General features: G+C 47.3%; 1 protein-coding gene across 2 annotated transcripts; it reads left to right on the top strand.

The window, feature by feature from the left end:
• The first annotated feature begins 976 nt into the window (after nt 1-976).
• Nucleotides 977-25,260, top strand: LOC127032320 (killer cell lectin-like receptor subfamily F member 1). 2 transcript variants are annotated; one of them, XM_050919530.1, is made up of 8 exons: nt 977-1,572; nt 8,646-8,791; nt 12,141-13,028; nt 15,662-15,760; nt 17,821-17,991; nt 20,692-20,846; nt 21,408-21,520; nt 22,676-25,260. In XM_050919530.1, the coding sequence occupies exons 3-8, from the start codon at nt 12,944-12,946 to the stop codon at nt 22,797-22,799; spliced, it is 747 nt and encodes a 248-aa protein (XP_050775487.1). In that variant the 5' UTR covers nt 977-1,572; nt 8,646-8,791; nt 12,141-12,943; the 3' UTR covers nt 22,800-25,260. The 2 variants fall into 2 exon arrangements, with proteins under 2 accessions (XP_050775487.1, XP_050775488.1); XM_050919531.1 differs by lacking the exon at nt 15,662-15,760 and having other exon boundaries at nt 8,667-8,791.
• Nucleotides 25,261-25,540: the final 280 nt, after the last annotated feature.

Raw genomic sequence — 25,540 nt, 5'->3', positions numbered from 1 at the left:
CTGTGCCTCAGTTTCCCCACCTGTCATATAGGGATAGTACTACTTTGTTCATCTGTTATTCCATTTATGATCCACTGTAACCACCACCAAGCCTCTTATTCCCCATACCTAGCCTCTTATTCTGCAGTTATTCTTCTCCTCTCACTGCAGCAGTCCCTGCTTCTGGTCCTATCGGCTGGGGTCTCTTCAAAAGATGATCTTCCTTCTCCTTTCTCACATGCGATGTTGCACAGTGAAATAGCTAACAATGTTGACATTTAAAGTATCATAATGAGTATACAAATTCTGTGGCCTGCGATGTGCAGGATGCCAGATAGACGCTCATGATGGTCCCTTCTGGCCTGAGACTCATAGACTGTAAGTCAGCATCTGTTAAAGTGGGTGGGGTAGTTCACATATCAGGACTATTGTTTCAGGCTCACGTTCAGCTGGTCAGGAATTTGTCAACAAAATTATTTTTGTCGGAAAATGGTTATGGCATTTCCTCTGGGATGTGGGGGAGCCAGGCTCAAGTTCCTGCTATATCAAAGGATCTTATTTTTGTTCTGCTGCAGAATTAAAACAAACATTGAGACCACTGCATTTTTCACAAAGGGGAATTCCTGTTGTCCAGCTAGCCCTAAAAATAAGCAGCTTTGAAAATCAGAGCCTGTGGGAATTGAATGTCCAAATCCCATCTATTCTGGTTCAATTTGGATATCCAAATCTCTTAGGCAGCATTGAAAATCTCAATCTTCAAGTGCAAATATCCATTTCTGAACAGGAACAGGGAATGTTTGGTCACAGGGTCAAAGAAAAGCCTGTCTGACACACATCAGAATAATGGCGCTCTGCACTTATGCTCTTCACTCATTCTCTCCCTGCCACATGGTCACGAAGCACAACTTTCTAATGTCCGTACCTTGGATCCTCCCTGGTGACAAGCGGGTGGTGGTTTTCTCCTGGTGTTGGAGGTTTAATACCGTGTAACCTTCTTCATCCTCCATCTTCCAGGCTTGCCCAGACGAGAAGAGAAGAAACAAACGACCCTCCACAGACTCGCTCTAACTGAGGGCTCAAGACTGCAGAGAAAGTGCTGGCCCCATCTCGAGCTGTCAAACCACAGGATCTGCTCAGATGCAAGAGGCCGACCAACCTGCTAGCGAGCTGCAGGGCTTGGTACTTGCAGGGCAAGAGGATTGGAGCATGGGTCAGAACATAACACTAAGTGGGCGAGCACGTAAAGGGAGCAATCACAGGGCAAAACTGGACCCGATGCCCTGAAATAGGTCACAGGGAAGTTGCAAGCTGCAGGCCGGACCGAGAACAGCCAGGGCACTGGGGGGCTATTCCTGAGTCCATCCCCACGCCCTGCTGCGCCTGCCAGTGATAAACACATCTCTAAACATGCAATAAACAACGGGCCCTGTGGTGTAAATTGGTATCGCTCTTCTGAAGTCCACGAAGCTTCATTGATTCACCCCAGCTGGGATCTGGCCCCACTGAGTCCAGAGAAGATACGGCCAATTGACTCCAGCTGGGGGATCTTACACAGAAATCAACAGAAGCGGGAGAGGAGAGGAAAGAAAAAAGGTAAGGAAGGAAAAGGGCACGGGGGGAAAAGGAGATGACAAAGTCTCGTATCCCAGGTGCTATTCAGGATTTAGTCAGAGCTGGTGGAGGTTGCCATGTCCCCTGGCTCCCTCTCTCTAGGGGCGAGGGGCAGGAGTGGGGACGGGCTGTGATTGGGGGAGGGGAGGATCTGGGTGGGAAGAGGCGAGCGTAGGGATTTGGGAGAAGGGGTGGAGTGGGGGCTGGGCCTTGGTCGGAGCAGGGGCAGAACAAGGCAGGGTGGGGTCTTGGGGGAAGGGGTGGAGTGGGGACGGGTTCTGGGGCAGGAGCGGGGGTCGAGCAACCCCTAGGTAGAGGTGAAGTCAGTGTCTATACCTTGAATTATATCAGGAGGTCTTTTTGTTTGGACTAATGTAGGCTCTCTTTTCCCCTTGTGTACCTTTACCCATCATTTGTTGCTACAGGTTATTGTGACATTTTATAAACTTTTTAGAGCTGTGGATGAATTAGCCTAAATGTGTGGGCCCAGTCATTACAACAGGTTCTACTTCTATTTTTAGTACGCTAGCTGGCTCGGTGATAGCTCAGGTGCGGCTTCTTGAACTGGATTTACACATCCAGCTGTAGTGTAGATATACCCTCGGAGCGAGATTTCCACACCCCTTCAGAAAGTTCCTGCACTGCGACTATAAATACCATAATGGGGATTGAAATTAGTCCTTAGGGCAGTGGTCCCCACATTTTTCTGGGTCGTGCCCTCCCTTACCCCTTTCCATGCCACTCCCCGCCCCCACCTCCCACTGAGTAGGGCTGCAGCTCTGGGGTCAGGGAGACACAGACAGGGATAAGGGGGCTGAGGCTGGGGGCAGGTCTGGGGCTGGGAACAGAGCCGTTTCCAGGGGCCGAGGTTAGGGGCAGGGGCGAGGCCAGAGGCATGGCCGGGCTGCAGTTCAAGGGCTGAGGTTGGGCACGGGGCCAGGTGTGTGGCTGGGGGCAGGGCCGGAGCAGAGGCGGGAGTGGAGTGGGGCTGGGTGCTGCTCCCTCCCCGCCCCCTCTGGGTGCTGGCCTAGACTCTGCCATGCCCCCTGGAATGTTCCTCCCCACCTCCCTAGGGGGCCTTGACCCACAGTTGGGGGACCTCTGCCCTAGGGTCTCACCTTGAGACAGATGTTTTGGGTTCTTCCTCATCCATCAGAAATTCATCACCATGAATCGTTCTTCATCTTGCACCATCCAACACTCACCCAGATGCTTTTCTTTTCTTTTCTTTTCTTTTCTTTTCTTTTCTTTTCTTTCCTTTTCTTTTCTTTTCCAAAGGATTTAAGAGCAGGAAAAGCAAACCGCTCCGACTGGTCGCAAGGCCGGTTTGGTTTTGGGTTTGAGCCCACAGAGCTCCTCAAAAGTTCTGACTGAAACCACACAGGAAGCTCAGATGATGGACACACGAGTGCTACGGCTGTTAAACAGGACCTCTCAGCTCTGTAAAACAAAGCAAAGTTGTTTTTGTGAGCCAGAAGACAAAAATGAATCAAAAGATTGACTGCAGGACAAAAATGACCCTAAAACCAGTACTCAATTTGTGCCAGGAGTGAGCTCCGGTGCCTCTGGGCCTGGCAGTTCAGAGCCCCGGTGCCTCTGGGCCTGCTGCATCAGTTTGGATGTAAAAAAAAATTGCTTGATTCCCAGCACCTCTTTCATTACAAATTAAGCCCTGCCTAGAATTTTATTAAGTTGGTTGAATTTTCAAAAAGCACCTAAGTGACCTAGGAATAGAGCTGGAGGAATAATTGAGGTTTTGGTTTCTGGGCAGTTCCAAATAATAATAATAATGAAAACAATTGTTTGATTTTGAGCTATTTTAAGGGGGTTTTACAATTATAACAGTAAGAAATTTTTAAACAAAAAGTCATTTCAAATTGAAACATCAAAATGGTTCTTTTAAAAAAAATGTTGAAACAAAACATTTTCAGATTTGGGCAAGGTGGAAGTAGACTGAACTAATTTGGCAAATTTGGCCTGAAGTCATGAAATGTTTTCGTCAAACCTGAATCTGCATTTTTGTCCCCCAAAATAAGTTTCACTCAAATGTTTTTGCCCAGCTTTACCTAGGAGTTAAAGTCCTGCTGAAAATCCATAGGACTGGTGGCGCTGACATTATGTTAGATTGTTTTGAAAAACACACCTTTTCTGGCTGTGAGTTTCAAAAGTGACTAGTGCTTTTTGGGAGCCCAACCTGTGAGATCTTAAAGGGGCCTGACCACCCACCTTCTAAAAATCAGGCCCCTTTAAAATATTTCAGATTGGCCACCTGCAATCACTAGTTGCATTTGAAGATCTCGGCCTAGCCATAAATGATGCCATGGGCTTGTCTATATGGTGGGGCACTGCACACTACCAGGGGGGTGATTTCATCAGCATACGTGGGCAGCGCGTGAACCGTCCATTGGAGGAGGCTAGTCCCTGGTTCCTCTGCTTCTGTTCGAGGCCCGTCCCCACCCCTTCACAACCCTCTCCCCCACCAGAGCCCAGAGCACCCCTACTGTGGCCACTGGGCCCCCTGCCCCATCCCTGGATGCCTGAGCACCCCCAGTCCTGGAGCAACAGGCAGTCAGTGAGGCCCCAGCCCTGGGCAGGCGGCACGATCCCAGCCCCCTCCAACCCCAGCCCCACAGCGCTGGATGGGTGGCAGAGCCCCAGCCCCGGAGCACCAGGAGGGTGGTGCGGCCCCAGCACAGAGCACCAGGAGGGTGATGCAGCCCTCAGCGCCAGGTAGGGTGACCAGATGTCCTGATTTTATAGGGACAGTCTCGATTTTGGGAGTTTTTTCTTATATAGGCACCTATTACCCCCCACCCCTTGTCCAGATTTTTCACACTTGCTGTCTGGTCACCCTAGCGCCAGGTGACATGAGCACCAGCACCAGCCGCCCAGAGTCCTGGCTGCAGGCCAGCCTGCCCCAGCCCTGGCCTGGCCACGGGGGAAGAGTGGGGACTGGAAACAGGGAGGATGGGGACAGGGCCACGCCAGGCTGTTTGAGGATGCTCAGCCTCCCTGGCCTGCGATACCCGCCACCCTTGCTAATGCATAATGCAGTAACTGATCTGTGTAGGCTGGTGCCTCAGAGGTTCCCTAGTGTGCTTTAATGTAGTCAACACAACATTAAAACACACTACGGAAACTAGCATGCACCTGCAGGGCCTATGTGGACTAGTTAGCGATTCAGTGAGCTTCAGCATTCACACCCCCCTAAGCGCGTATCATCTCACTGCGTAGACAAGCCTTGGGAGCAACTGCCCTTTATCTTCCAGCCCTGCTGCCTGTCTTTAATCAAAGGAAATGCTGCCAGCTGAGAGTCTGGGCTCTGCTTTGGGCGAGACGAAAGTGGCGACTTTATTAACGAATCGTAGCCAGTCTCCTGCGATTGTTTTAGTGTCTGACTCACGATTTTTGGACGTTTGAGGTTGGCAGTACTGAGTCAGACCTCCTGGCGAACAACACCTCACTCTTCTCTAGTGCCTTGCAGCAGTAGAGCTCAAAGCACTTTACAAACGGGGGCAGTAGCCTTATTTTACATGTAAGGGGACTGTTGCCCCATTACTAACATTCAGTGGGGGTGTTCTGGTTGGCTGCTCCCAGCACTAAAAGGGGAAGGGTCAATGGGAAATCAGGAGCCTGAGACTGACAGTGGAGAGACCAGTGCTCCAGGTCAGCCCGATTGGCAGGGCGGGAGGCTAATCAGGGAGTCAGGAGGCCAGGGTGGGTCCTGTCCTCCATGTGAAATGGAATTGCCTGGGGGCAGTCGGAGTGGGGCCAAGCTAAGGAGGGAGCAGGGGCCCGAGCTGAGCTGCGGGGAGCAGAGCTGCAGCCACCAGAGCCAGAGGGGCCAGAAAAGCAGCTCAGGAAGCAGGTCAGTGCTGGGCGCAGAGTCACAGAAGCAGCCCAGGGAGCAGACCTGTGCTGGGAGCAGAGCTGCAGCAACCAGAGCCAGAGGGTCCAGAGAAGCAGCATCAGTGCTGAGGCAGAGTGGAGCTGGAGCTGGAGCAGTCTGGAGCCGGGTGCAGTGAGCAGCTGGGGAGAGCGAGGGGGACCCTGGGCAGTGGGCCCAGCACAGGGAGACACCTCAGCTAAGAGGCTCTGCAGGCTGGACTTGGGGGGGGCATTGTAACCCTGACAGGGCGGGAGCGACGCTGGGAAGAAGAGTCCTGCCACCTAGAGCCTGAGGCATGTGGCCACCGCCAGAGCAAGTGTCCAACCCGCAGCATCCCCGCAGCACAGCCAGAGCCTGAGAAGGAGGCCTGGGACCTACACGGAACAGACTGTGAACTGCCCTGATGTCCAGAAACACTGTTTGTGATGTTCCCTGCCACAGAGCGGGGTGATGTGTTTTCCTTTAACCTTTCCCATTTTCCTTATTCCTTTTGAAAATTAATTGTTAATTAAACAACTTGTATTTGCTTTACATTGTTTGGAATAATCAGTGGGTCAGGGAAGTGCCCAGTGCAGAGAGAGCACCCCGGAGTGGGGACACCCTAGCCCCTGTCCTGGGTGACCACAGCAGGGTTGGGGGTTGAGCCCCCCCAGGAATCCTAGGCCCAGCCTTGTTGGAGTTACGAGCACTCTGCCAGACAGGAGAGTGGAAGGGGAGTTCTCAAGGGCAGGGAGGCCTCTGGGTAAAGGAAGTGGGAGCGAGGAGTCAGATCCGTTTGCTAGCCCATTGCACTGGGGTAGTGCAGAAGCCAGGAAAGTTCCCCACAATAGCGGGACCATTTCCCCGCTTACATAATGATGAGGAAACTGAGGCACAGAGAGGTGTGACATGCCCAAGATCACCCAGCAGGCCAGTGGTAGAGGAGGGAATGGAACCCAGGTCTCCTGAGTCCCAGTCCTGTGCTTGACCCACTAGGCTCCACTGCCAGAGATTTGTTGTTATTATTTATTATTTTGCATGATCGTAGTGGCATGTCCCACGACACTGTTGCGCTAAACTCTGTAAAAACAAAGGGTGAAAAAGCTGCCCCCCAAAAGCTGACAATCCAAGTCTAAGCCATCTGTCTTGGATGGAATAGACACAACAAATCCTGCCTCTTTCTTGGCAGGAGGTTAGATTAGTTCAGTGGTTCTCAGCTAGGGGTACGCAGAGCTCTTCCAGGGGGCACATCAACTCATCTAGCTATTTGCCTAGTTTTACAGCAGGCTGCATCAAAAGCACTAGCAAAGTCAGCACAAACGAAAATTTCACACCATGACTTGTTTATGCTGCTCTGTAGCCTACACAGTACAATATTTATATTCCAATCGATTTATTTTATCATTCTACATGGTAAAAAAGAGAAAGGCAGCAACTTTTCAGTCTATGATTCTAAGACAAGCAATAAGAAGTGGATACAGACAGATTGGGGGAGGGAGGAGGTTTACAAGTAAACGAGACAATATTAGTTAATATGACAGGCAGCGGTATCAGCAGTGACAAACCCACTATTTTCTGCATCTAGCCCATATTCTAATGCTGATACAATCTACAGGATGTCTGTAGTGCTAACACTAACACTGCCCACGTACCACAGGGCTTACTTATCAAAGGGAATTTCCTACTCCAACCAGCTGCTCAGTCCCTTAATGATAATACTTCAAAAATGTAAAGCCATCCGTGTAGGAGCAAAGAAACCAGGCCTTGCAGATAGGCTGGGGGCTCTATCCTGGAATTCTGAAAAAGTCCTGGGGAGCCTTGGTGGGTAATCAGCTGAATGTGAGCTACCAGTGTTCACAGTTCACAAAGGGTGTTGATACCTTGCAGAGGTGTCAGAGAAGGTTCACAAGAACGATTAAAAGGATTAGAAAACCTGCCTGCGAGTGACAGAGAGACACAAGGTGGGTGAGCTGATATTTTTTATTGGAACAATTTCTGCTGGGAGGAGAGACAAGCTTTTGAGGCATCCTGAGTCCTTCAGGGCTAGGAAAGGTTCTCCCAGCGTCACAGCAAAATACAGGGTGCAACAGATTAAGAACATAAGAGTGGCCATACTAGGTCAAGCCAAATATCCATCTAGCCCAGTGTCCTGTCTTCTGACAGTGGCCACTGCCAGGTTGCTTTAGAGGGAGTGAACAGAACAGAGAATCATCAGGTGATCCGTCCCCTGTCGCCCATTCCCAGTTTCTGGCAAAAAGAGGCTAGCGACACTTCAGAGCATGGTTTTGCATCCCTGCCTATCCAGGCTAATAGCCATTGATGGACCCATCCTCCATGAACTCATCTAGTTCCTTTTTGAACCCTGTTATAGTCTTGACCTTCACAACATCCTCTGGCAAGGAGTTCCACGGGTCGACTGTGTGTTGTGTGAAGAAATGCTTCCTTTTGTTTATTTTAAGCCTCCTGCCTGTTAATTTAATTGGGTCACCCCTAGTTCTTGTGCTATGAGAAGTAGTAAGGAACACTTCCTTATCTACTTTCTCTACACCAGTCATGATTTTATAGACTTCTATCATATTCTGTCTTAGTCATCTCTTTTCCAAGCTGAAAAGTCCCAATCTTATTAATTTCTCCTCATATGGAAGCTGTTCCATACCCCGATAATTTTTGTTGCCCTTTTCTGAACCTTTTCCAATTCTAGTATATCTTTTTGAGATGGGATGAGCAGATCTGCACACAATATTCAAGATGTGGGCATGCCATGGATTTATATAGAGGCAGTATGATATTTTCTGTCTTATTCTCTATTTCTTTCCTAATGATTCCAAACATTCGGTTCGCTTTTTTGACTGCCACTGCACATTAAGTGGATGTTTTCAGAGAACTAACCACAATGACTCCAAGATCTCTTTCTTGAGTGGTAACAGCTAATTTAGACCCCATAATTTTGTATGGATAGTTGGGATTATGTTTCCCAAAGGGCATTACTTTGCATTTATCAACATTGAATTTCATCTGCCATTTTGTTGCCTGTAAGTAGCATAACTAGTTAGCACACATGGAAAGGGACCATTCAAGGTGGAATGGCCCATTAACACCTCTGCAGTCACAGGACAAAAAGGGCAGTTGAAGGGTTAGCAGGCTACCGATTGTTGTAATAAGTCATAAATCCGGTGTCTCTGTTCAGTCCAGGATTTTTTGTGTCTAGGCTATGTCTACACTACAACCGGATCGATGGGGGTCGACTTAGGAGGTCTAATGAAGACCTGCCAAATCGACTGCAGATCGCTCTACAATCGACTCCAGTACTCCACCCCGAATGAGAAGAGTAAAGTAAGTCAATGGGAGAGTGTCTCCCGTCTACCCAGTGCGGTGTAGACACCACAGTAAGTCAACATAAGCTACGTTGACTCCAGCTACGTTATTCACATAGCTGGAGTAGCGTCACTTAGGTAAACTTTCTGTGGTAGTGTAGACATAGCCTACCAGAGTAATGAATTTAAGCTCCCAGGCTCAGTTTTTTTAAGGCGCTGTGCAGGATTCCTTTGCAGAGGAGCACTGAGAGGTCAGATATGGAGTGATCACTCTGTGAAAAGTGTTCATCCACAGGTGACAGGGTGTTTTTGTTTGTTATCATTTTCCTGTGTGAGTTCATTGAAGAACATAGTGATTGTCTGGTTTCATCCACATAGTTGCAACTGGGTCATATCATTATAGTGATAAGAGTCAAGGAGTTCAATCTATTTAGCTTAACAAATAGAAGGTTGTGAGTATCTACCAGGGGGAAAACATTTGATAATGGGCTTTTCACTCTAGCAGGCAAAAAGATCAAACAAGATCCAGTGGCTGGAGGTTGAAGCTAGATGAATTCAGACTGGAAATAAAGTGCAAGATATTTAACAGTGAGTGTAATTAATCATTGGAACAACTTACCAAGGGCTGTGGTGGATTCTCCATCACTGGCCATTTTAAAATCAAGACTGGATGTTTTTCTAAGGGCTTGTCTACACTACAGGTTATGTCGGTATAACTTTTGTTGCTCAGGGCTGTGAATAAGCCAAGCCCCACCCCAAACAAGGTAAATTACACCAGCCCTAAGCACCAGTGTATGACGAGCTTCTCCCACTGACATAGCTACGGCCTCTTGTCAGCATAAATACAGCTGCACCACCACAGCGCTTTTAGTATAGACTAGTCCTAAAAGACCTGCTGTAGTTCAGATCAGAATGATTTTGGGGAAGTTGCATGGTGTTTGCTACACCGGAGGTACAGATGATCACAGTGGTCCCTTCTGGCTTTGCAATCAATATATTATGGGGAACTACAAGTCCCACAAGGCACTGCAGCGACATTTGGGACTCTTAAATATTTTGGGTTTGATTTTTTTTTTACCAACCTGACATTTTCACAGAGGAAAAAGAAACCATTTCCCAGCACTGGTCTTCACCCCTAGGGGCAGCTGTCGAGTGTGGACACTGAGTAACAACATTCTGAGGCGGGTCCACATATCAAGAGGGTGCAAGTCAGGGGGTTGCCATCACAAGCTAGATCTGAGAGACGACATCTTTCAGCACCTATTGCAAGTGGAAGAAGGTGCGCAGAGTCCACACAGGAAGGAAAAAACCAAACCCATAAGGTCATTTGTGGGTTAAGTTGGGGTCTGTGTGGTAAGGTAATTTCCAGTCAGACTGCAGACCTCACTGACCAATACCTGCATAGAAACAGACTTTGAAACAGAGTAGCTGAGTCTGTTCTAAAAATACTGCCTGCTTTTAGCACTAGGGAAATGACTAGTGTGGAGGTACATCGCCAGGCCAAAGGCGCAAGAACAGACTCAGTCCCTCCTCACTGTGCTATCCGAGCCCCTCACCTAAACTGATAATAATCCCTAGCTCCTAGCTAGCACTTTTCATCTATAGAGCACCAAGCGCTCACAAAGCAACGCCAGTGTTATTATCCCTATTTTACAGATGGGAAAACTGAGTCACAGAGTAGGGCCCATGGCCCAAGGTCATCCAGCTGGCAGAACTGAGGCCTCCTGAGTCCCTCTCCATTAGCCACCAAGCCACACTTTCTCTCAACAGGAGGACCAGTCTACAGACGGGAAACTGAGGCACGATGGTTGAGGGTTTTTTTCCTGATGCTGCCAAAGTCAACCTATGGAACTCCTTACCAGAGAATGTTGTGAAGGCCAAGACTATAACAAGTTCAAAAAAGAACTAGATAAGTTAATGGAGGATAGGCCCATCAATGGCTGTTAGCCAGGATGGGCAGGGATGGTGTCTCTAGCCTCTGTTTGCCAGAAACTGGAAATGGGTTACAAGGGATGGATCACTTGATAGTTGTCTTGTTCTGTTTATTCCCTCTGGGGCACCTGGCTCTGGTCACTGTTGGAAGACAGGATACTGGGTTAGATGGACCTTTGGTCTGACCCAGCATGGCAGTTCTTATGTTCTTAAAGGGAAACAGTCCACTTTAAGTGTCTCACCCAAGGGCACAAAGAGAGCCTGTGGCAGAGGTGGGTACCTCGATCCCTTGCGTCCTGGATCAGCACCTCTCCTCCCATGGAAAGCAGAATGAGTTTTGTCTGAAAAGAGAAAGAATCAGGGCTCCTGATGCCACAGTTCCTGTTGGCCAGTGACTGGCAGTGCTGCCTCTGAAAGAATCTGCATTTTATTCTTCAAATGTTCATGTGAGTGAATTCACTTAGGGGCTGATTAGAACCAAGCCTGGGGAGTTGGCCGATGCCATGCTAACTTCTCCCATACAAATGTAGCTTTGCCACGCCCATCAAACCCAATGCACAAGGCCCCGATGTCTCAGCCTTGGGTCATCTCACCCACATTTCTGCCAGTGCACTTCAGTCCAGCCCTGCCACTGGGAGAGCCAGTTACGCCACTCGTGTTCTGCACGTAGTTTTCTTTCCCAAGGAGTTACCTACCCCTGTGGGGTGAACATGGTCTGCATGGATTGATGAGCTTGCGCTGCGCCCCAGAGTTCTTCTTGTTCCGGGACACTCCCAATTCTGGGGCACCCCCTTCCCAAGCACGCTTGTCCCAAACTGGGGCTCCCCTGCAGGCTGGAAACGGAAATAGCGACTCATCAATGAGTCTGGAGTCTTCTTCGCTCTTGCTCCTTCCTGCCTTTCCACCCTTCTTGTCTTTTCTTGCCGTTTCGTCCACGCTTCCCTCTCCTTCAAAGCTGTGGAGGGGTCTCCAGCAGCACATGGGTGTGGGCAGGTGCAGTGGCTGAGCAGAGAAGGGGTTTGCCGAGGCCTGTAGCGGTGAACATGAGCAGCTCCCACAGCTGGCTAAATTTGGGACACTGAGTTAGCAGGGAGGGAAGTGGCCTCAAATATACCTTCTCTCATGCTGCCCCTTATGGGATCACCAAACCCTGTTACCAGCTTGCCACCCAGGCCTCATTCTAAGCCCTCTAACAGCTCACTCGGCTGTCATCTGCATAAGCAACGACCTTCACACATACACTGAGCAACTGTAGGAACCTGTTAGTGTTACCCTCATCCTTCCTCTCGCCTGGGCCCGTGGGCGACCCTCACTTGGTGTCTCAGAACTGAGCGTACGTGGCCAGTGCTGGGAGGCAGGGGCACGGCTCGTTTATGGGGAGTGCCAAGTGCCAGGGGATTGGGGGGAAAAAGAAATAACAATTGTTCTCCCCACAGGACGGACCCAGTCGTTGGCCTCTTCACTTCCAAGCCACACTTTGGCTCAGCGGCAGCGGAGCGATGGCTGGATTGGGTCTAATGGAAACTTAACTTGAATTTCCACCCCCGCTGGTTTTGGGTGGCCATCGAGTTGGCTGTCACAACGCTGATATGAGCGGAGACGTCTGCAGGGCCCTCGGGGGCGTATAAAGGTGAGAAGGACCCCTCAAAACTCAGCCCCCACTGCTTGGGGGAACCCAGTCACTTAACACCTGGTTCTAAACGACTGTGACTCACGCTCAAATTCACCTCGCTGCAGCAGAGCAGCCGCTCCCGTGAAAGGAGGATTCACGCCCAGCGTCCATCGACCGCACCAGTTGTGTAGACATGGGAGCATCGACGCATGGGCCTGGCCATCCCAAAACCGTTGGGAAAGAAAGGGCAACGTGTCTGGATTCAAGATGGCTGACCCCAGCAGGAAACTGCCACTGAACCATTGAACGCTTTATTGTCACGGCCATTTTGAAGGCAGAACTTCTCGTGTCGGGGGCTCGCTGCCCAACAGGACGGCTTTCTGTCAGCGCCTCGGAGGCACTGGACTGCCCCTGCCTCTGGTGTCAATTGCTCTTGGGTAAGGAGGTGAGACCTGCTAATGAAGGAAGTCCCCAACACAGAGATAGGATGGAAATTCACTAGCCCCTAACAGGTGCTACTTCCTGATTTAAAAGGCACCACTTGCCTTGGATTGCACGTATATCTCAGCGGTTGCCCTTCCACACAACGTCTCTTGCTGGGTGCTGTCATCTTTTGCTGTTTGGACCATGACTGAGGAAATTATCTACACGGATATAAATGTTCTGGAAGATCCATCCCCTGCCTGCCAACCCTCTCCCCTTAAACACCATGGTAAGTGTATTCGATTTTATTCTCCTCCTAAGTTCGGGATTCCGCTTTCCACACATGTATTTATTAAAGTTTAGCCAGCAGAGTTCAGAGAGCAATTCCGTAGCTACCAGGCGGTGTTCAGCACCCTAGAAAAAGCTTGTCCTGGTATCTTCCAGTCTTTGGCATAACACAGAACACTTGATTTCTCTTTACAGCCACATGAGTGTATAAATATCACTGGAATCTTTGCAACTAGGAACTTCCTTTACACTCACATGCCAGGGCAGTAAAATGTAATAACAGCTTTTATACATCTTCTGGGGGATTTCAGTAAGTTATACTGATACCCCAGTTGGGGATCTGGCCCAAAGGGTCTAGCTGGGAGTGAGAAAAAAAGGAAGGGGCAAGTTCAGGGTGGCAATTGAGCACGAACACCCTGAGAGACTCAGTGAGCAGAATTTGATGACTGGATTTGGAGGGAGGAGCCAAGTTCCTGATGCTGGTGACCCCAGTGTAAACCCAGTGTAGGGGATCCCGGAAGATATTGTCACAGTGTAAGCTAGGGCTTGCACTTTCTCAAGGAGAGGTTATTAGCGGACAGAAGTTGCTAGCAGCTGCTGCTTTTAACCGGATAAAATTGCTTTGTGTGGGAAGCCTCGGTGTTTTGGAGAACTGCAGACCATCTGCAGAAAGTCCCTGGCCCGAGGCCAGGGGAGGCAGCCATTGCTGATGGAAAGTCCCTTATTGTATATGTAAAGGCTAGTTTGCATGCTATTAGCATGATGCTATAATTGTTGAGGGCTAGAGCTTGCGCATTGAACTTCGCACCTGACCGAGCTGTTCGGACGTTGGACTCCCCAAGCCAGTGGCAGCAACGCGTGGAGTTCCCATTGCGGGTGTGTCACTTAACCTTCATTAAAGCCAATTAATTCACCTGTGTGTGTGGGCCTCATCCTTGCAGAGCATCCAGGCACGTAACACCCGGTAACCCCACTGCAGTCCTCGGCCTTAGGTTCAGGTTCTGAATTAGTGCAACGGAGATGAGAATCCAGAGCCAGGACAAGATGATGCAGGGCGAGCATGGCAGAGACAGGCATTGAGGCTGCAATGAAACTAGCGAGGGAGTCCGACCGGGGCTGGGATGGATGGAAGTTGTGTAGAAGGGTGGAAGGGACAGAAGGACAAAGTGAGGTTATCCCAGTGGCTGCCATTAGATGTGTTCACATCTGAACTGGCTGAGGAGAAATGTGTCTCTTCCCTTTTACTAGAAAAGTGAAATGTCGGTTGATTTAGAAACTGTTTAGATCTCCCAGCTCAAAGGCTCAAAGAAAATCCAGATTCCATTAATCGTAGGGCAAAGAATGGGCCCAATTCATCACTGTTGGTGTAGGGAATTCTAAAGTGTATCTCTCCCTGCCAGCTAAGCCCATTGTGTGCGCGTCTGTGTGTGTGTGTGTGCGTGTGTGTCTCTGTGTGTGTCTGCATGTGTGTGCGTGTCTCTGTGTGCGTGTGTGTGCATGCGCATCTGTGTGTGTGTGTGAGAGCTCGTGTCTGTGTGTATGTGCATGTGTGTCTCTGTGTGTGTGTGTGTGCACATCTCTGTATGTGTGCACGCGTTTGTGTGTGTGTGCGCATCTGTGAGTGTGTGTGCACATTCACCCCTTCACACCAGTGGGGGAGGATGTTTTGTGCAGCTGCCACCTGTTCCCACAGCAGAATTTCCATCAGGGTTCACACCGCTAGAAACTGACAAAACCTCACAACGAATTTAGCCCGATGCCTGTGTAGGAGGCTCAGCCCGAGGGGTACCTATTATTACAAGCCAGCACAGATCTCACCTCTGAATCAAGTTGTTTTGTTCAACATCACCAGTGATCACAAGTCACACCAGCACATAGCGAAGCGGACACGAGGAGTCTAAACAGATGCTGAAGGGTTCTGCTTTGTGGCCCAGCACTGAAAGCAGAAACTCAGCCAACAAGCAGGATGCTGAACGCAAGACAGGAATAGTATGTTTAGATACAATTCAAATCTGACCCATTGACTGCAATGGATTATGTGTCCGTTTGGTATATAGCCCCAAATCACTCCTGGTGCTGGCAGCTTTTCTCATGGGCTGACTGGACAGGACAGCAGCGGGGACAGGAAGATTAAAACCACTGCTCAAATCTGACCCACTTTTCCAATAGTTTCACGGTGCTCCAGAAATAACAGTCCAACACTCTGGCCAGCCAGTCAATGGGGAAGTCCTCAGAATAGTGTATCCCTGTTTGACAGCTTTACAACTGGCTCCAGCAGCACACTGCCTTCATGTCTACACTGCAAAGAAACACCTGTGGCACTAAGTGTCAGAGCCCAGACCAAGTGATTCAGGCTGCAGGACTAAAAATTGCAGTATAGATGTCCAGGTTTGGCCTGGACCCTAGGCTCTGAAATCCCATGAGGGTCTCAGAGCCTGAGTTCCAGCCAGAGCATCTACACTATTATTTTTGATCCCACAGCCCAAGCCCCATGAGCCCAAGTCAGTCGATCCAGGCTCTGAGATTTGGCATGGCGCATTTTTGTTTGCAGTGTAGATAAGCGCATATGCCTCTTTGTTTAACACGTCCTTAAGTAGCTACAGAAAGTGCTTCCCTGAATATTGCATCTCACAGATCTCCGGGGATTTGCACGCAGGCATGGGTTCGTTCTGTGGATTGCTTTGGCTGGCGACGTGATCCTGGCTACAGCGGTAATTGCACTGGGCATTCAGGGTGAGTAGCTCAAGGCCTGCTATCCATTGGAACAGGTCCCTCGTGACTGCAGTTGGTTGGGACATTTTCAACGGAACGGTTTTCCATTGGAAAATGCAGTTTCATCAGAATGAAAGAGTTTTGGGGGAATGTGTCAATGTCTATAAAATCGTCACCAGAAAAACATCCAAACAAATCTTTACATTTTCTCATTGAGTTTCAATAATGTTTTGTTTTGATGAGGTAAACATGTTTCATTTTGACTTATTTTGTTTCAGTAAGGTAAAAATGTTCCATTTCGATAAGGTAAAGGTTTTGTTTTGACTTTCCTATTTTGATTCATTTTGTTTCTGCATTTATAGTCTATAAAAAAGCAAAATGTGAATGATATATTTATAGTTCCAGATGTTACACATTTAATATCATGTTGAATATGACATGAAAATGTTTTGGCTTGTCATAACGAAATGCCTTTTGACATTATCGAAACCAATGTTTCTGAACAGAATTTTTTTTTCAGAGTTTTCATTTTGCGGGAAAGGTCAAAATTTTGACTTTTCATTCCAATTCAGAATGAAAACAAATTTCTAAATGTTGGAAATGGAGAATCTGTTAGCTGACTAACTCTTCAGCAACGTAGCCCCAATTCTCCTGTCCCGGTATAGTTCCCTTGAAATTTTGCTCCACTTGTCAGTAGATAACTGGAAGCCTCATCACGGCCGGGGCAAAGTGTTACAAGAACAAGGTCCAGTCTGAGCTTTGTTCCTGAAACTCAGTTCATCCAGTTGGGGGGAAACGTCATCTTTGTCAAATATCATTGCCCCTTTGGTCTGAATGGTTCGCTGCTGTCCATGGCCATCAGGAGAAATCAATATGAGTCAGGTCTGTTCTTAGTGTTGTCTTGTTTATTTAACAAAAACATGCACCAAGTCCTGTTTCTCTGATCACAGGAGAAACAAATAGCAGCAGGAAGTCTCTTTGCTCAGAAATCCCCAAGCCTGCCTCTCCACTGAACTCTGTGCCCAAGAAGTTCTGTCCCCGTGCTTCCTCTCAGGCGTCATGCTCACACCTGCTTCTCCTGGCTCCTTCCCTCCAACACACACAGGCTACAGCCAATAACTTAGCCCCTGCGTTTCCAACCAGGAAACCTTTCCACCCACCTGGCTTAGCTCTGAGCTGGCACGTGGCCTGTTGCAGTGGGTGGTGACCTCTGCTGCTTGCAGCTGTCTCTGCCATATAAGGGGGCTTAATTGCCCCTTTTGTTGAGGTTGAAGGAGGTTGCTTAGCTCCCCACTTGCTTTCATTAGGCAAGCGATTGTCCTTGGGTCAAACACCCCCTGGATGAGAACTTTCAATATCATGATATGAAGGAAAACATGGAATGGATTAGAATATTCATTGACAAAGCCCTTCCTTCCTTCCTGCTGCGCTCCATCACCTCTGTCCCTACCAGGGTCAACAGATGCTCCTTGGTAATTTTTCACATCATCACATTCTCACTGTTCAGATCCCTAAATAGTGATGATCATTCCACTTCCTTACCCCTTTGCTGGGTGCTGGCAGATTTCAGGGTCTGGCAGGTCAGTTTCCTGTCTGGAGGAGAGACTGGTAATGCAGATCCAGGATATTTCCTAGTGCCATTTGTTTATTTACTAGATAGATGGTGGGGGGTATATAGGGATAGATAGATAGGGAGTGGGTGCATGGGGATAGATAGATGATATCTTGGCTACTGGTTGTAAACTGCTCCCTGGCAATGCCCCCTTGCAGAAGCCCCAGTGCCGGTCACCAAGAAGCCGGTATCCTCTGTGTCTCTTGCATTCTCACCCTGTTCCTCATTCCTGACTTGGCCCTGGGGAAACCCCCATAGTCTAAGCCACTCACCTAGGATTGCATGGTCTGGACCGGTGCCCTGGCCATTATCCCTCATTAGGGCCAGGTGCTGTACAGCACAAGGGACCTTGGGAAAGCCCTGGGGCCCCTGGGAGCTCGTACATCAGTGACCCCTAAAGTGCACAACCTGAGCTCCTGCGGCCATAACAGCAGCAGTAACAACCACTCACTTGCCTGCTGCTCGGAAGTTTTCCAGGGCCGCTCCCTGCAGACGGACACTGACGCAGTCTTATCGGTCCCTGAGAACGGCAGTGTCACTCAGAGACACTCCCCTGGCAGAGAATGCAACAGGAGCCTGGAGGACTTCGTGTCTCGTCTGAAGCAGAGTCTGTGTCACTCAGCCCAGAGCCCCACTGCAGGTAACCACAACTCGCTGTAGCCCTGAGCCACTCGGCATGTTCCATGCACCACGCAGGCGGAGGGGGGCCTGTTTGAAGGAGGCAGGCCATGGGCAGGCCAGCCTGCTAGCCTCTCTGCTCCTCCCATCCCAGTTCTCAGGGGGCCCAGGAGATTTTCTCCCACTCAGGGAGGCTGGGGGGTGCTGTGGATGGGGGATGCAAAAGGGGCTCTTCTCCCATATTTCCTCCAAGAATAACAAATACGTTAAGGGCTGTTATAGAGATAATGGGGATCAGTTGTTCTCCATGACCACTGAAGGCAGGACGAGAACTAACGGGCTTCATCTGCAGGAAGGGAGAATCAGGTTAAATATTGGCAAGGACGTTCTAACTCTGAGGGTAATTGAGCTCTGGAACAGGCTTCCAGGGGAGGTTGTGGAACTCCTATCACTGGAGGTGTTTAAGAACAGCTTGGACAAACACCCATCAGAGACGATCTAGGTTTACTTGGTCGTGCTCAGCGCAGGAGGGGCTGGACTTTATGACCTCTCACGGTCCCATCCAGCCCAACGTTTCTATGAGTCTGTGAGAAGTGGTGCTGCTGAGAGACTGTCTCCTTCCTCTAACCTCAGGCCAGGAGAAGATGAGCCTGGGACATCTTTCCCCATCCCCACCAACAGGAGGGAGGGCAGAAGTGGATCATGGAGGTGGGGCAGAAACATGGATATTAGCATCTGGCACCAGATCCCAGCAGAGGCCAGGCCATCAGAGAAAGCACTGGCCAGGGATTGGAGACATGGCCATATCCGACCTCCCCCATCCAAGTGGGTTCAGAGGAAGGAAATTTCTTTCCAAGCCTCCTCAGCAGTGGCTGGAGGTAGGGCAGACATTGGGTGCCTGAATTCCCAGTCTGGTGGCATCAAGGCAAAGCGGGACGTGCTGGCTATGGACAGACAAGTAAATACTTTTGTAGTCTAATTTGGACAATGTTTGCTGGCCAACTAGCACCAATGGCAGATACCTCTCAGTGGGGATTGTGGGGCACAGTGACCTACAGTGGTCAGTCAGGGCAATTGGCAGGATGACAGAATGTGTGAATAATTGATTTTTCATTTCAGGGGCTGAACGAAAAAAGCGGGCTAAGGGGGGCAGGGGGGAGAAAAAATAAACAACAGTTCAGTTCAAACCAAAACTGGATTTTTTGGAAAATTTTCAATGTATTGAAAAAAATGAAAAAAGCTTCATTTTGGCTTAATTTTGTCAACCTAAAACTATTGTTTTTCATTTTTCTGGGATATTTCGCCCTTTTAAAATGTATTTATTTTTTATAATAGCCAGACTGGAAGCTGAAATACTTTTTCAAAATGAGGTCGAAATGACACATTTTGATATGGTTGAAATGAACCATTTTGTCTTTTTCCAGGGGAAAAAAAGAAGTTGAGGCCAAAATGATTTGTGGAATTCAACCCAAAATTGTGAATAGTTGGAGTGCAAAAGAGGGCATTATTTTGCAAATTCACTATTTGCTTAATTCCCCCCCCCCATTGTCATCATCTAGTCCAGCAGTTCTCAAAGTGGGGGTCAGAACCCCGAAGTGGTCGCGACCCTATTGTAATGGGGTCACCAGGGCTGGCGTTAGACTTGCTGGGGGCCAGGGCCAAAGCCCAAGCCCCACAGCCTAGGGCTGAAGCCTGAGGATCTCAGCCCTGGGTGACATGTCTCAGGCTTTGGGCCCCCACCCCTGGGGTGGGGAGGCTAGGAAGGGCTCAGGTTTTGGTCCTCCCACCTGGGGTCATATAGTAATTTTTGTTGTCAGAAGGGGGTCGCAGTGCAATGAAGTTTGAGAACCGCTGAGCTAGTCTGACCTCCTGTATGACACAGGCCAGAGAACTGCCCAAATTAATTCCCAGAGCAGATTTTTCAGAAAAACACCCCATCTGGATTTTAAAATTGTCAGGGAAGGAGAATCCACCATGACCCTTGGTAAATGGTTCCTCACTGGTAAAAATTTACACCTTATTTCTAATCTGAATTTGTCTAGTTCCATCACATTATACATCTCTGCTAGACCAAGAGCCCATTATGAAATATTTGTTTCCCACATAGATAATTACAGACTGTGATCAAGTCAGCCCTTAACCTTCTCTTTGATCAGCTAGATAGCTCTAGCGCTTTGAATCGATCACTGTACAATAGGTTCTCTAATCCTCTGATCGTTCTTGTGGTTCTTCTTTGAACTCTCTGCAGTTTATCAACATTGTTTTTGATCAGCACAAAGTAGCAGCTGCCCTTAATGAATTATAAAATTAAATTAAAATAAAATCACAGAATCTTTCAACGTATTATGACACGTCATGAAACAATGTACAAAATAATACCAATCCTATAAAAATAAGAATCCATAAAATAAAATTCAAAGTGAAATTTTGAACTGTTCGGAGCTGAACATTTCCCACAATAAAAAAACTTGTTATTCTGGACCTCTTTTCTGTGAGAATATGTGTCAGAATTGACACGGTTTCATGAGAACATTTTGTTGAAACAGCTTTTCTAATGGAAAACGGTTTTCAGTAGATGGTTAAATATTGAAAAAGACTCCGGATGGGATCACCGATAGTACCTAACTCAGTGAGATTTGTACCCTCTCTGAGCTGTTCTAAGCACACACGTTCCCTGGGGCTAAGAATCATTAATGCTGTGTCTTGCCACATCTCTCTCCAGACAGCTCCAGCTGCAAACTCTGCCCCATGGACTGGCTGTCACACAGGGGAAAGTGTTTCTGGTTTTCCAAAGACAGCAAAAACTGGACCGAGAGCCGTGCTGACTGCTCAGCAAAGAGCTCTCGAAAGCTAGTGATCCAGGACCAGGAGGAGATGGTAACGTAAAACAAAGGGGGCTAGACTTCTGCTGGAGGGGGTCACTGGTTACATGGTACCAGATATGCAAGAGGTGAAGGAGCAGGGAGAGCCCCAACCCCGTCTGTCCCCCACTGCCTCTGCGTATTCCTCCTCCTGCCTCATTCTGATGGATGTCCCCTCCCCATCAGGATCCACGCTGGGGAACAGCAGGGTGGGAGGCAGAGAGGTATATTAACTGCTCTGCGTGTGATTTTCAGAAGCTCAAAAGAAAGCATAACTCCCTGTCAATGGGGTGACAAGTGACTGTCACTGTTACTTTTGCTCCTAATTCCCATAGACACTTGGCATTCCCACCCTGTGTCATCTAGCCCTGAGCCCCGTTTACATGAGCGCTCTCACTAGTGTCGCTGCACGGATGGTAGAAACGCTGGGACATTATAACAACAAAAGGAATTCTAGTGTAGACAAATCCTGAACACTCAAAAGCCTGTTCGAGAACAGTCTGTCCAGTTTGCTGGCTGAAGCAAAGAACCCTAGAGCTCTAGCAGGTTGTCCTCACCCTCTGTCTTCACCCTGCAGGAGTTCATACAGAACGTCACACGGGGTAAATATCACGTCTGGCTCGGGCTCAGTGTTACATCTGCAGAGAAGAACTGGACCTGGGTGGACAGCTCCGTGTTAGACCAAACCCTGTGAGTGTTGCCTGGTGGTTGCTGTTTTATTTTTTGTGAGCACATGTAATGGCACCATCTGGTTTAGCTATTCATAGGCCTTGAACACATGCAGCAGCCGTGTATCTAAACAAACCAAACTGCAAGATTCCTTCAGCTCCAGGGCCAGCTCTGTGAATGCAGAGACTCCAGCACAGGCATAGGCAACCTATGGTACGTGTGCCGAAGGTGGCACATGAGCTGATTTTCAGTGGCACTCACACTGCCTGGGTCCTGGCCACCGGTCTGGGGGACTCTGTATTTTAATTTAATTTTAAATTAATCTTCTTAAACATTTGAAAAACCTTATTTACTTTACATACACCAATAGTTTAGTTATATATTATAGACTTATAGAAAGAGACCTTTTAAAAACATTAAAATGTATTACCGACACGCAAAACCTTAAATCAGAGTGAATAAATGAGGATTTGGCACAGCACTTCTGAAAGGTTGCCTACCCCTGCGCAACTACAATGGTGATTTTTTTTGTCAGTGACCAGTAAATTCACTGGAAAAAATAGTGCATTTTTAGGGCAATTTAACTGTTTGTGAAGTCAACCCAAATGAACAAATAGTTCTGGCTGCCCATTTTTCCCCACCAAAAAGTTAAAATGGTTTGCTTGACTGTTTGAAATGCAGTGTTGCAACTTTTCATTCTGAAATGATGCTTTGTTTCAAAATGTAGCGGTGTGTTAAAAAAATGTAATAAGTTCCCAGAACAATACAAAAATAATGCAAATATATAAATATTTGCATTTCATTTAATGTAGGGATGTTTTTTGACTCGTGATGATTTTTTTTTCCTGTTCAGTTTTTCATTCCAGAAAGAAAAACCAAGGGGGGGGGGGGAAAAATCAGTTTTGGTTTGAACCAAGCAATTTTTTTTTTCAGTTTAGCTCCCAAACTGGGAAAAAAAAATCAATGATTTGCTAGCGTGGATTACACAGAGCTCATGAAAGAATTCAAACTGCCCATTGGATTAGAATGAAGACCCAACTACTCTAGGCTCCTGTCATTTAATCTAAGCACAATAAGGACAAATTTGTCCCTGATGTAATCAACTCCACTGATTTCGGCAGAGTCACAGAGGCTCTGAATTTGGCTCATTGGCTTCCTTTCTCCTCTGTTTTACAGGTTCCCAGTAACAGGTCCTACTGACGTGAACAGTTGCGGGGTGATAAAAGGGAATCGGATTCACTCTGAAACCTGCAGTGCTGAATTCAAATGGATTTGCCAGAAGGAAGCCATACAGCTATAAACAGTGGCATTAGAGACACTCGTTCCTGTAACAGACCAGTACGCTGCCTTGGGTTTCAGTCTTCGGGCCAGACTTCCAGGAGCGGATGTGCCTGTGGAGACATGTACGTGCATCCTCAAACCAGCTGTTTGTATCTTCAGCTCGGGTAAATGCATGTGCAAATCAGGCCCAAGGGCAAAGGAGCATCTAATGGACGTAAACACTGCACCACTGACTCTGTTTCAGCAAGAACACGCCTCTTCCTCCCCCTGTATCCCCTTTCACCATCATTGATTCCCTGGCTCCATCCCTTCCTCCTTCACCCCTTTTTATTCACCCCCAATGCCTCTTCTGCTTTCTGCCTCTCAGGCCAATACTTCAATTCCCTTGTTCTCCACCTAGCTCAGTGGGAGGGACACTTTCACATCCTTGTTCTCCTGGATCTGGTCTCTCTGCCATCTCTCCTGGGTCTTCTCCTGCTTTTCTGACTATTCCTCCTCCAGCATCCCCTTGACAAGCTTGGAACTTTTTTAACCTAAGGTTTTTCAAATCAGGTGTTTCATGGAAGCCGACAATGGCTTTTGAACAGTTTCAGTTTTGATGAATTGGCATTTTCTGACCAAAACAAATCAGAACATTGCTAACCACGACTATGCATTTCTCATATTTTTTGTGAATTTTGCATCATTTGTAATTTCTAACCACCTCTCTTCATTTTCCATTTTTAATAAATTATCAACATTTTGTATAGCTTATAACCTTTCATTTTCAGAATAAGGATATTTTAATGTTTTTGGCAGCGTAGTCACATGGTGGATTTTTATTTAATTATTTTTTTAAAAATTATTTTACAAAATGAAAGCAATAAACAACAAATGTTCAAGGGAAAATTTGCTAAAAATAGTGGTAAAATTTAAAAAGAAATTATTTTAAATGAAAAATACTAATGTCGAGAAAAGGACATTTTTGACCAAAAAATCCCCCAAACAAACCAATTTATATTTCAAAAATAGTGACTAAATACAACTTTTAAAAATTATAAAAATTGATATTACTGATCTCTGAAGGGATAACTTAGTGGTTTGAGCATTGGCCTGCTAAACCCAGGGTTGTGAGTTCAATCCTTGAGGAGGCCATTTGGGTATTGGTCCTGCTTTGGGCAGGGGGTTGGACTAAATGATCTCTTGAGGTCCCTTCCAACCCTAATAATCTATGAAAGAGCAACAAAAATTAAAACTACCACCCCTGTACATCACACATAAAAAGACTTATTTTACTGCTTTTTATACATTGTACATAGCCACCAGATTTCACTGCTCTCAAAAACGCAACAGGACTTGCCTTTCTCTCTATAAATGGGAAAATGTAATGCCATAAACTAGCATTAAATGGGAAAATAGTCAAATTGCAACACAGCTCTGTGTTATCTACAGCTCAAAACATGTTCACCTTTTGGGAATTAGAAAGCTCATATGTGGGTGCTATATGCCGGAAGATGGCACTGTGGTTGTGTGTCTGTGCAACCCAGCACAATGGGGCCCTGATCTGCGTGTCTGTGCAGAACCCGGCATAATGGGACCCATATCTTTACTGAGGTCACCAGGTCTATATAATATACATAATAATATCTGGAAGCTGGCTGGGCTCTGGATTTTCTAGCAGACATTGATAACAACAATACATTAGATGGCAGAGGTCCATAGTGTTGAATGTCCACAACCACAGTATATGGCTTTGTTCTAGGAGTCTGTCACAGGACGATTATTGATCTGGTGCAGCCAGCTTAATTGTGGGTGGGACAAACTGTACCCCTATGTTCATCCTTTTTACACGCTAATGATAATTTTTGTACAAAGTATGCCTTGTGAGGTATCATTTGAGAACGCATAATCTGCTGAACATTATTGTCCGGGTAAAATATTTGCAGTATCATTGTTTGTCTATGTATAAGATTATATTGTATAGCATTGCTGACATATTCCAGACTTAGAAAATCAGGCCCAAACCTGTTCTTCGGAGACAAAGACACACTGGTGCCCCAGGCAGATATCAGCATAATCAAATGAACTATCATGGACTATCACCTAGTTAAGTGGCCATTTTTTGGCAGGAAGAAGAGTGTGAGCAAGAATTTTACATATTGGCAATGGAAACAGCTGGACGTCCTGTGTTAGCAGACTGTCTGTTGCCTGAACCCCAGCTGGAGATAATCCTCAAAGAAGGGAGAATTGTATAAAAACAGAAAACAAACAAAACACAAATTACTTCCCTCTCCTCATCTCAACTCATGGCAGCTACAATGTTTGAAAGACAAAGGAAGCATCATTGAACTATGTGGGAGGTCCTGGCTGAAGCAATCCAGCCAGACTGCTGTAAGCTTATTGGGAGAGAAATTTTTTTGCTTTTAAGTTCATTTAGCTTGTTAAGCATTAGCATGTGGTTTATCTTTTTATTTTCTTTGTAACCAATTATGACTTTTATGCCTCAGTACTTGTAAATCACTTAAAATATATTTTTCTATAATAAACTTGTTTTATCTAAACCCAGGGAGTCCAGGAATCATGCATGTCACACGTGCACCAGCTCCTGAGAGTGGCTTCTCATTCTGGCCTGCGGAATGGGCAGAGTTCATTTTTGCTGACGGAGTTCATGAGAATACCAGTGACTCCTCTAGCTCAGCACCTACCGAACTCTTCCTTTGGGGCTGAAAACTGTCATGTCTGAGCTCTTGCCTAAAGGTGATTTTTTTTTGGTGAAGTCTA

Source organism: Gopherus flavomarginatus, chromosome 12 (genome assembly GCF_025201925.1).
Source record: "Gopherus flavomarginatus isolate rGopFla2 chromosome 12, rGopFla2.mat.asm, whole genome shotgun sequence".
Lineage (NCBI taxonomy): Eukaryota > Metazoa > Chordata > Testudines > Testudinidae > Gopherus > Gopherus flavomarginatus.
This window is presented reverse-complemented; position numbering and strand designations above follow the sequence as displayed.

What these genes read in the sequence shown, in the direction of transcription:
- LOC127032320 (XM_050919530.1), top strand. Translation starts at nt 12,944, where the DNA reads ATGACTGAGGAAATTATCTACACGGATATAAATGTTCTGGAAGATCCA. An exon ending in CTCTCCCCTTAAACACCATG is followed by an intron (nt 13,029 to 15,661) that starts GTAAGTGTATTC and finishes TGCATCTCACAG; the next exon opens with ATCTCCGGGGATTTGCACGC. An exon ending in AATTGCACTGGGCATTCAGG is followed by an intron (nt 15,761 to 17,820) that starts GTGAGTAGCTCA and finishes GCTGCTCGGAAG; the next exon opens with TTTTCCAGGGCCGCTCCCTG.